Source organism: Diceros bicornis, chromosome 35 (genome assembly GCF_020826845.1).
Source record: "Diceros bicornis minor isolate mBicDic1 chromosome 35, mDicBic1.mat.cur, whole genome shotgun sequence".
Taxonomy (NCBI): Eukaryota; Metazoa; Chordata; class Mammalia; order Perissodactyla; family Rhinocerotidae; genus Diceros; species Diceros bicornis.
The window spans coordinates 7,365,410-7,376,807 of NC_080774.1; the positions used below are offsets into that span (position 1 = coordinate 7,365,410).

The 11,398-nt window shown below is 52.8% G+C and overlaps 1 protein-coding gene across 1 annotated transcript in view; it reads left to right on the top strand.

Annotated features, from left to right (window-relative positions):
- The window catches only part of ABCB9 (ATP binding cassette subfamily B member 9), a 29,300-nt gene extending 18,247 nt beyond the window's left edge, over positions 1 to 11,053 (top strand). Inside the window, exons 7-12 of the mRNA XM_058531309.1 lie at positions 699 to 827; positions 2,623 to 2,811; positions 3,316 to 3,489; positions 5,903 to 6,062; positions 7,339 to 7,475; positions 9,797 to 11,053. Of these exons, the coding sequence (XP_058387292.1) occupies positions 699 to 827; positions 2,623 to 2,811; positions 3,316 to 3,489; positions 5,903 to 6,062; positions 7,339 to 7,475; positions 9,797 to 10,057 (1,050 nt within the window). The 3' untranslated portion in view covers positions 10,058 to 11,053. The remainder of the gene's footprint in view (positions 1 to 698; positions 828 to 2,622; positions 2,812 to 3,315; positions 3,490 to 5,902; positions 6,063 to 7,338; positions 7,476 to 9,796) is intronic.
- The last annotated feature ends 345 nt before the right edge of the window (positions 11,054 to 11,398 follow it).

Genomic DNA, 11,398 nt, shown 5'->3' on the forward strand with positions numbered 1-11,398 from the left:
CCAGGCAGGAGAAGGGGCCCCAAATCCAGCTCAGCTCACCAAGTCTTAGCAGTCTGCCCACCAGCAGGGGCGCCTCTGTTGCTTGCACAAGGACACTTGAGGTCTAGCCAGGGCCTAGTTCTGGGGCCTGGGGGTGGGAAGGGGCAAATAAGGACCCTGACTGGGTTGTCATGGGCACTCAGGTTCCACTCCGCTCCCAGACACCCCCCAGGCACCAGAGGGAGGCAGGGGACCCCAGGACACAGCCCTCCTTCAGGGAACCTAGTGGGCGAGGAAACAGATGGCATCTTCTCTGCCTGGCTCGCTGTGTGGCCTTAGTCAGTGGACGTGACCTCTCTGAGCCTTGCTCTGCCCCATGAGGAGGAGCACTAATAGCTCCCCTTGGCCTAGCTGGGGCACTTGGGGGTTGCATGTGTGTGCCAGGGCCTTACAAAGAAAGCCTTGTTCTCAGCCAGGCCCATGGCCTGCTCCAGCTGGAGGCCTTTGCAGGGAAAAACTCCACAGCGGGGGAGGGGGAGGACGTGAGGGACAGACGGGCACCAGCACGTGGGAGGACATCCCTGCTCCTAGCTGGAGTTTCAGTTTGTGGCTGGGAGGGCACAGCCCACAGCTGCTCTCACCTCCCCTTGTAGCTTGGGGGCCAGGAATGGGGGCCGTGGGGGGCCGATCTGACCCACATCCCCCTCCCTCTGCCCCAGCTCACGCTCCTGGTGGTCCAGGTGAGTATCCTCTACTATGGGGGCCACCTCGTCATCTCAGGGCAGATGACCAGCGGCAACCTCATCTCCTTCATCATCTACGAGTTTGTCCTGGGAGACTGCATGGAGGTGAGGGGCTGGCTGGGGACGGGTCCTGGGGAGAAGGGAGGGGCGTGTGGGGAAGAGGGACCTACATGGTGGGGTGCTCCAGGGTCCGAGGGATGTGGCATTTCTTTCTAAAGTAGGTAGGGGAGAGAACATAATAATACCAATGACAATAATACTACCAACAAATGACGGCAACTCCATTTATCCCGCCAGGTGGTGGCAACAAAGGTTATTTTAGAAAAGGCTCGTAAGAGCTCCTGAGCGGTCTTCAGATTCCCATTTCTCAGAAAAGAAACTGAGGCTCAGTGAGGTTAAGTGACTTGCGTCCCACGTTTGTGGGAGACTGGGTTCAAAGCCGGATGAATCTGGCTTTATTTTAACCCACTGTAAAGAGCAGCAACACGGAAAACACAGGAGTTGTTCTACACTATGCCTTATTTGGGTTCCCCCCAAGCGGATCCTGGGCCCTTGTGTCCACAGTGGTGAAGCTCAAGGACGTGTCTGTGGGGACGGGGTGTAGGCATCTGCTGCAGGTGACACTTTGCATTGGACAGTCACACAGGCAGTGTCGTTTGTCTTAGCGTTTCTCCCTCTAGGAACCCACACCTCAGAATTACCCCCTCCAGGGGGCAGAGGCGTGGGCCCTGGATGTCAGTGCAGCATTGTTTATAACAGGGAGAGGGTGAAACACCCTCAGGTGCCCACCGGTCAGGGATTGGGTAAGTACGGTACATCTGTATTCCAGAAACAGTCCATCTGTTCTGTAAGTACCAGGCAGAGCCACAGAAATGAGGTGGATCTGTGTGCACTGGCGTGGAAAGAACCGAAGACACACTGTTAAGTGAAAAATCTGATCCCTGAGCAATAGGGGTAGTCTGAGCCCATTTGATTTTTTTTTAATCTCAAAATTATTTAATTGTATACGTGCATGTGTTTGTAAACACACAGAGAAAGCACTGGAAAGAGAGTACATGGATAACCAGGGATGAGGCATGAAGGAGAACTTGCATCTGAATATGCATAATAATATCTCGATATGAATGATCACAGTTGTCGCTGTGGTGCATCGAGGGCCGAGTGTGCCGAGCACTATCATCACAAAACCATGACTCTGGCATTAACGTCACCCCCACTTCAGCCAGGACACTCAGTCACAGTACGTGAGGGCCCAAACTCGGGAACCGGACATGCCTGGGCTCAAGTCCTGGCTCTGCCACTTGCCGGCTGTGTGACCTGGGGAAAGTTACTTGTGCTCTCTGTGCCAGCAAAAAGGAGATCATGATAGAACCTACCTTGTAACATGCACAAAGTGCTCAATAAGATGAGTCGTCATTATTATTCACATTTATGTTGTGTATATTTTTATCCAAGGAGAATGTAGAGTATAAATTAAGAGCCATTTTTAAAACTGAAATTTTAAAAATGCCGTGGCAGCAGAAAGAGGAAGGTTTGATCTCTGCTGGGCGGCAGTCTGGCTGGTTCACGGAACTTCCCTGCACTTCCGTTCCCCCCTCTGGGGGGCGACAGCACCTCCTCTGCTGGGCGGAGGGGAGCTTGAGCTGTGGGGACTCCGAGGCGCTGGCTCCTCGTGTTCTGATAAACGGCCGCGGTATTTTGTATCGCTGTCCTCAGTTTCTCCTTATCCTCATTATCTGCTGTGCTAGCAGGTGGGGCTCCAGCAGCGCCCCGTGCCCCCCAGAAGTGCTGCTGTGTCCCTGCTCTCTCTGCACCCCCTTCACTCTCTGGCACAATGGGGGGTCCCAGCAGTGGGATGTTGGTGGGACAGGAACCCTGCAGTGTGTCTCCTCCCCCGCAGTCCGTGGGCTCCGTCTACAGTGGCCTGATGCAAGGAGTGGGGGCCGCCGAGAAGGTGTTCGAGTTCATCGACCGGCAGCCAACCATGGTGCATGATGGGGACTTGGCCCCTGACCACCTGGAGGGCCGAGTGGATTTTGAGAATGTGACCTTCACCTACCGCACTCGGCCCCACACCCAAGTCCTGCAGGTGAGAGGGAACCTCGAGGCCTGCCCAAATCATCCTTTCCCTCACCTCCTCTCGAGCACCTCCTGCAGGCCAGGCCATGGCAGCACAGCCAGGAACAGGAAAGGCGTAGTCCCTCCCTCGTGGAGTTTGGGCTCTAGTTGGGGAAGACAGATCATTAGCAAAAGGATTCCAGGATAAGTGCTAGGAAGGCAGTAGATCAGGGTGGCATGACAGGGTTAGTCTGCAGAGATGGTGTTAACAGTCAAAGAGGGCTTCTTGGAGGAGGTGACTTTTGAGCTGAGACCTGAACCAGGAGCAGATGCCTCTACAGAAAGAACATTCCGGGCAGAGGAAGCAAGTATAAAAGTGCTGCCAACTCCTAGAAAGGAGAGCATTCTGGGGGACCAGCAGTGTGCCCAACCATGGCGTAGGCGCATGGGGTGGTCTGGGAAGGGTGCCTGCCCGCGTCTGAGGCCAGAGCATCTAAGGCAGTGGCTTCACACGGTGTCTGCCTGTTCCTTGCAGAATGTCTCCTTCAGCCTGTCCCCAGGCAAGGTGACCGCGCTCGTGGGGCCCTCGGGCAGTGGGAAGAGTTCCTGCGTCAACATCCTGGAGAACTTCTACCCCCTGGAGGGGGGCCGCGTGCTGCTGGACGGGCAGCCCATCAGCGCCTATGACCACAAGTACCTGCACCGAGTGGTATGTGATGGCTCTGCTGCCCCCCTCCGCCCCTTCTTTGTCTGACCTTCTGTCTCGGGACCTATGACAGACGCAGAGAGGAGCCTAAAGACAAATGATGGTTCAAAGAATTATCACCTGTGTAACACCACCCAGGTCAAGAGATAGAATATTCTGGCACTCTAGAAGCCCCCCACGTATCCTTTCTCTTCCCCCCAGAAGCAGTGTCTCTCCTGACTTTTATGATCATAATTTTCTTGCTTGTCCTTCGTCGTGCCGTCTCTGTGTGCCTCCGCAGACAGCACAGCTGTGTTTTGCCTGGCTTTGAGCTTCATCTGGCTGGACTCACAAAGCATGTATTCGTGTGTGTCTTGCTTCTTCCACTCAACATTATTTGCGAGTCATCCAGGTTGAGGCTGTGGTTGTAGTTCATTCATTTTCATTGCTGGATGATAATCCACTGTGTAGACTTGTCACAACCTGTTACGCATTCTGCGCTTGATGGATATTTGGGTTGTCTCTTGTTTTTTACTATTACTAGCAGTACTGATGTGGCCAATTTTGTCCGTGTTCCCTGGTTATGTTATACACATGGTTATGTTCTCCTGGAGTGGAAGCATATCCTCAACTTTAGTAGTTACTGTCATTAAGGTGGTCATACCACTTTACCTTCCCACTAGCAGTGGATGAGACTTCCAGTTGTTCCACAGTTAAGTCATCCCCAGTACTTAAAGGAGGCTATTCGTGACCATATGGTTTTTGGTAATCCTTTCAGAAAAGGAGCCTCAACACTTGATCCTGTGCTGGCATAAGAACAGGGATGCCCTGGATGATTGTTCAGGTTGTACACTACAAGAAACACCAACTATTAAGGAGGTGCCGTTTATATCATTAACGTACGTTAAATTATGTGAGAGCCTCAGGGTTGACACAGAGGTTCCAGAACACTCAGCCAAGTTCTAGATGATGACAGAGGCCACAGACTGTGGAATCTTCCCACCATGTGCATATAACAAGGGGTAGGTGGCTGAGAAGTGATCCCAGGTGTTCAACCACCAGGCTGCTGCCCACAAAGTTCTGGAAGTGGCCCCTGGGCAGAGCTGTTCAGGCTTTGCAATAGTTAATACACTCAGACACTTAATATTCTCAGACAGTTAATAACTGTCAATCCTGAATTTTTGCCAGTTGGTGAGTGTGTAGAGAAGCTCATTGTGGTCTTCTGCATTTTCATGAAGACTAAAGATGTTAAGTACTTTTTCATATGGTTTATTCACCACTTGCATTTCCTTTTGTGAATACCTTCTCTTTAAATTAAAAAGTTTAATTTTCATAAACCTCAAACAGTAAAACGCAACAATCTAACCATATTCCCATATATTCAGAGAATTTTATAACTAATGTGCGAGGGCCGGCCCCGTGGCTTAGCGGTTAAGTGCGCGCGCTCCACTGCTGGTGGCCCGGGTTCGGATCCCGGGCGCGCACCGACGCACCGCTTCTCCGGCCACGCTGAGGCCGCGTCCCACGTACAGCAACTAGAAGGATGTGCAGCTATGACATACAACTATCTACTGGGGCTTTGGGGGGGAAATAAATAGATAAATAAATAAAATCTTTATAACTAACGTGCGAGTTCCCCTCCACCTCACCTTTTCAATTCTTCCCCATGGAAGTGAGCAGTGTTAGCAGTGTAGTAAATATCCCGTCCAACCTGTCTGTTTCCTGTCTTATTTAAACAGATCAATATGTAAAGGCACGTATTTAGTTTTTTTAACAAAAATAAAATTGTGCTGTGTGTATATATATATTACAATTTGATTTTATGCATGCACTATAATTACTTAACCAATCCCCAATTTATGGACAACTAGATTGTTTCTTTTTCTTTTTTTTTTCTTTTTTTGCTACTTACAATGTTGCAGTGATATCCTCCATACTATCATTTTTGTAGGCCAAATTCCTAAACCTGGGACCATGGGACAACAGCTTCGTTAAATTGTTCTCCTAGAAAGGAGGGGCCAATAGCTAGGGAGGTGTCTGTGGCCTGGGGGCCTGCTATGGCCTTGCCTCCTGGCCTGGACGCCTCCTGGCCTGGACGGACTTGCTCACAGAGCTACACTCTACGTTCTCGTTCTCTTTTCTTCCAGGACAGGGGCAGACAGCGAGCTCTCGGAGGCCAGGGAAGCTGGCTTAGCCCAGAGCAGCAAGCTTAGTGGGCCCCAGTGTGTTGGGCAGGGGAGGCTGAGGGCTTGTGCAGAAAGTGGACTCCACTGTTTGCAAAGAGAAGCAGCTGAACGCAGCAGCTGGGTGTAGGCCCTGATCAGATGTCAGACCTGAGACCCCTGGCGTCAGCCAGGCCGGGGGCTGGCGAGGTTCCTGGCGACAGCTGGATGGACGCGGTCGTGGCTTCTCACGCCCCATCCTTCCTCCCCCGCAGATCTCCCTGGTGAGCCAGGAGCCGGTGCTGTTTGCCCGCTCCATCACGGACAACATCTCCTACGGCCTGCCCTCTGTGCCCTTTGAGATGGTGGTGGAGGCTGCACAGAAGGCAAACGCCCACGGCTTCATCATGGAGCTCCAGGATGGCTACAATACAGGTACAGAGCCCAGGAGCATCACCTCCACTGTGCCCGAAGGTCCACCCTCAGGGATGCAACCTGAAATTCATATGACATAAACTTAACCATTTTAAAGTGAACAATTCAGTGACATTTAATACATTCACAATACTGTATGACCACCAACTCTGTTTAGTTCAAAAATATTATTATTTTTAAATAATATATATGTATCATATTAGTTACAGTTACTTAATTTTATATGAATAAATTAACATTTTAATTCAATAAATTTAACAATATAGTAGTTTATATTATATATTTTATTATATTTAATATACTTTAAAATTTTAACTCTTGAAAAGGGGTTATTCACATGGTTCAAAACTAAAAAATACATAAAATGATATGCAATGAAAAGTTTATTCCATCCCTTTCTCCACCCCCCATTTCCTCCTGTCCCCACCAAAACTTATTGCGTTTGTTTCTTACATGTCTTTTTGGAGTTTCTTTATGCAAATAGGAATATATATTTTTATTCCCTCCCACCCTTTTACAGAAAAAACCCAGCACCTTATATTCTTCACCTGCCTTTTTTAACTTAACACAGTATTTTGCAACATTTCCAGATTGATACCTAGACAGCTGCCTTCTTTCCTTTAACAGCTGCATGGTATTCTAGTGTATGGGCTTTATAATAATTTACTTGATAAATAATTTATTTATTCAGTTTCCTATTGATGGACATTTGAGTAGGATTTTGTTTTTGCAATAATGGCGCTCTGAGTCATGCACATGTGCCTACATCACAGTGCGGGGGAAAGTTGATCTGGAGGGAAAACTCACAGCAGTGGGTTTGCTGGTGCAAGGGATGTGATCCGTAGACTTGCACAGTACAAACCCATGGGCTCAGAAGTGTGTGCACTGCGGCCCTGTTATTGCGAGCTGTGGGGGCTGGACCAACTGTGCTGGCCCCAGGAAGACGGGGGAGTGCCTGCTTCCCCACAGCCACGCCAGCACGGTGTATTATCAAACGTTTGGAGTTCTGCCAGTTTAATGAGTAAAAATTGGTATCTTGGTACCAAGTGCGTCTAGTTATAATTTGCATGCCTCTGTGAACAGGGAGGGGAGCATCCTTTCATGAGTTTGAGAGCTGTTGGTAGTCCAGCCGGTGGCACTTTTAGCCATACCTTTTCCTGGAGAGGGTGGCTCCCACTGTGGCAGGGAAAGGCAGAGGAAGGGGGCTTCTCGCTCTTCCCTAGGACTGCCCCCACCTCACCTTCTGCTCATGTGCCCCTGTGCCTCCACCACGCAGAGACCGGGGAGAAGGGCGCCCAGCTGTCCGGCGGCCAGAAGCAGCGGGTGGCCATGGCCCGGGCTCTGGTGCGGAACCCACCTGTCCTCATCCTGGACGAAGCCACCAGCGCCCTGGATGCCGAGAGCGAGTACCTGGTGAGTTGTGGGGTGGCGGGGTGATGTTGGAGCAGGGAGCAGCTCCAGGTGGCCAGAGTCCCCCCTCCACCCAGCAGACAGGCGCTGGGAAGGGCCGGGAGGCGGCCACAGGGGCCCTTCTGGGACATCAGCTTCCCGGACTGGGGTGTTCTTGTCTGAGGGCGGAGAGCCGGGGAGAGGAGGCTCAGGGCCTGGGCTGAAGCTGTGTGATCAGGGTTAGTCAGGAGCGTGGACGAGGAGCTCCGCCCTGCAGCTCAGAACCTGAGCAAGTCTCCTCCCCTCTCTGAGTCTCATTTCCACTGGTAAAGAGAGTCCAGTGATGATTTGTAGCTGACTGGCTCCCTCTGTCTCTCCGCGGATGGACCCGTTGATTACCCAGGTGTTCACTGAGCTGCTCGCGGTACCCGGCCCTGGGGTTCCGCTGGCGGCTGACCAGACAGACAGAGGCCCTGCCCCCTTGGAGTTTCCATTCCAGGGGGGAAAACAGATAATAAACAAGGAGACAAGCAGGAGTTCAACCTGTGGCCTGTGCTACATAGAAAGTGAAACTGTCGTGTGACAGAGAGATTGAGGGGGCCACCGCTGTCAAAGAGACACACAGCCAGGCATTCATTAAAGCTGGAAAAACAGATTTGATTCAGTAACTACTGACAGATGGGGAAAGGGCTGAGCTCCTTTCCGATTTGTGCAGAGGATACAGTGGTGGGGGGCGTTGTAAAGGGAGGATGAGGGTGTGGGGAGGGGAGAGAGCAGGGGCTCAGGGGAGAGCTGACAAACAGTGGGTCAGTGTGAGTGCGATTGGTCCAGCTGGGTCTGCTAGCTGGCCACCATTGAAGTCAGGATTCCATCCTCCCATAGAGACTGGGAGACAGACCCTGTCCTTCCAGATGATTCCATTTCAGAGGAATGGCTCTCAGGTCCTTGAGAAAGACACTCCTGAGATGTAGGAGATTCTTACATATAGCTCAAAGGGACAGAGGAAGGATTTACAGTTATAAGCCCTTTTTAGTAAATGCTCTAAGAAAGGGAGGTCCGGCATCTACCTTCAGGTGTTAGCTAGAACAAACAGTCCATTCTCCTGGCAGCGCTGAGCATTAGGGGGCTGGGGTCAGCCTAGGGACAAGGCCTTATGCTGTGGAAGCCCTGCTGGAGTGTGGGTCTCTTAGTGCAGGGTGCGGGTGGACTCGTGTGTACTGAGTCTGCAGTTCACACCGACAGAACCAGGGTCATTGGGTACCATTTGAGCTGAGACCCAAGGAAAGGACCAGCCGGGGGAAGTTCTGGGGTAAGAGCATCCCAGGAAGAGGGGGCAGCGGGTGCAAAGGCCCAGAGGAAGTTCACAGCCAAGCCGGAAGGTCAGCGTGTCTGGTGGGTGGGAGTTAAACAGAGCGAGGCAAGGACAGCGTCATAGGGAGACAGAATCTCCTCTGGCCCTCGGAAGGAGTTTGGATTTTTTTTTTCAATTAATAGATTTTACTTTTTAGAGCAGTTTTAGGTTTAAAGAAAACTGAGCAGAAGTACAGAGTTCCCATATATCCCTTTTCCCCCACAGTTTCCCTTATTATTAACATCCTGCACGAGAGTGGTCCATTTGTTACAATTGACGGACCAGTATTAATGCATTATTGCCAACTCAAGTCCGTGGTTTACATTAGGGTCACTCTCTGTGCTGTACGTTCTATGGGTTTTGACAAGTGCAGAATGTCATGTGCCCATCATTGGAGATACAGAATAGTTTCACGGCCCCAAACCTCCCCCGGGAGTTTGCACTGTATCCTAAGTGGAACGAGAAGCTATTGCATGGCTTGGAGCAGGAGTTCCACAGGAACTCCATGTGGGGAATGGAAAAGGGCGCAGGGCGGGAGAGTTGCCAGCATCCGGGTGAGAAGCAGTGATGGTGGAGGTGGAAAGAGGAGACAGAGTGAAATAAACTTGGGAGACGGGATCTGCAGGATTTGCTAATGCAGGGATTGGGGTGATAAGGGAAGGATGAGGACTCGAGGGTGATGGCTTTGGGGCTGATGGTGAGACCATGACTCAAGGCCAAGGTTAGAGGAAGGAGCAGAAGGACCAGAAGACGACCAGGTGGGGCTCGTCTATCACTCACGAGCCTCCCCTTGTGTGGGCACCGAGCTTCGTCCCCGTGAACAGAACCCAGGAAGCAGGGCCTGTGCAAGCCCTCCCTTCACAGACGAGGACCTGGGCCTCCGAGAGGTTAAGGCTCACTAAGAAGTGGGGGAGCTAGGATCTGAGCCAGGACTGGGCGGGGTTGTGGGTGGCCTGGGTGGCGCCTGTGTGAGCCGGCCCCTCCTGTTCCCCAGATCCAGCAGGCCATCCACGGCAACCTGCAGAAGCACACGGTGCTCATCATTGCGCACCGGCTGAGCACGGTGGAGCGGGCGCACCTCATCGTGGTGCTGGACAAGGGCCGCGTGGTGCAGCAGGGCACACACCAGCAGCTGCTGGCCCAGGGCGGCCTCTACGCCAAGCTGGTGCAGCGGCAGATGCTGGGGCTCGAGCCCGCCTCGGACTACACAGCTGTCCACAAGGAGCCGCCAGGCAACGGCAGTAACAAGGCCTGACTGTCGGCCCCTGCCTCTCCTGGTGGGGCAGAGGCCCTGGTGCCCCCCTGGCAGATGTACCCATTGGGGCCCCCGGCAGCCTCCTGCTGCCCTCCGAGCCCAGGCCCACAGCACTGGAGGGTGACCTGCCGTGTCCCACATGTCACCGCTTCCTGCATCTCGCCCCCAGTTCCCACCCTGTTCCCGGGCCACCACCAGCCCCTCGCTGCCATGAGCCACCCCCTCCAGTCTGGACAGTGGAGACATGGCGGGTCTCTCCATCTGGTCTCCCAAGGCTGGTAAGCAAAGGTAGAGCCACCTTTTTAAACCAAGATCTTACCAGGTTTTTTACTGCTTGGTTCGATGGGCCCCAGTCAACTCCTAGATTTCAAAATCATTTTTCTAATTGGGAGGAATGGTGGGCAAGTTCACTGAGATGTTCTAGAAACTTCTGAGCCAGGAGTGAGTGACCCTTCCTAATAGCCTGGGGGATGTCGGAGGGAACTAGCCCTCTACCCTTTGCCCCTCGACAGACGGGGCTTCCCTGTCCCAGAGGGAGGACATAGACAGGGGACTTTCTGTCTTCCCAGCTTAGTGAGTCAGGCCAAGGACGGGCAGGGGGAGTGGCAGGCGCCTGTCTGCCCATCACCCCTGCTGCCCTGCGAAATCCAAGCCAGTCTCACTGTGAACCACTACGAACCTCAACTTGGGGGAGTGAGGGGCTGGCCAGGCCTGGCGGAGCCTCAGGGCGTCCCCGGCCCAGCACCCAGCTTTAGCCCTTTGGCCCTGCCTCGTCCCTCACTCCCCTCCCCCTGCCTGGCTGGCACGCCCCCCCCACACCCACCCTGCAGCTCTGCTGTTCAAGGCCCTTTGGATGTTTGCGAGACGCATCCTCTTCTCGTCCGGTGGATGAGGTGGTGGCAAAGCCCAGGGTCTGGCTTTGCGGGGGGTTGCAAGATGTTGGGAGAATCTGGTCAATAAAGTGTACTACCTCTGACCCCTGACCTGTGATCCCTTTCTGCACCCGCTGCCCCTTCACCGGGTTAGGTTTTTCCACCAGACCCAGCTCTCCTCCCGCCCCTGTCTGGTGTAGTTGTGGAAAGACCTTGGGTGGTCTACGGCCTCCCGCAGGTCTGGGAGCCCCTCATCTGTGCTCTTCATGTCCCCAGGATCTCTAGTGCAGACATTCGTGTCTGTCTATCTCCATGGGGCTTGTGCAGGGTAATAGAGACTTGTCTCTTCTAAATGCCTGGACGTCTGTGCCTCCCAGGAAAGGAGACCCATTTGCTGAGACCCAGCAAATGCCACCTGTTCTTTTCTATCAGGGACCAGGCACCCCACCATGCTGCAGCCCATGGAGCT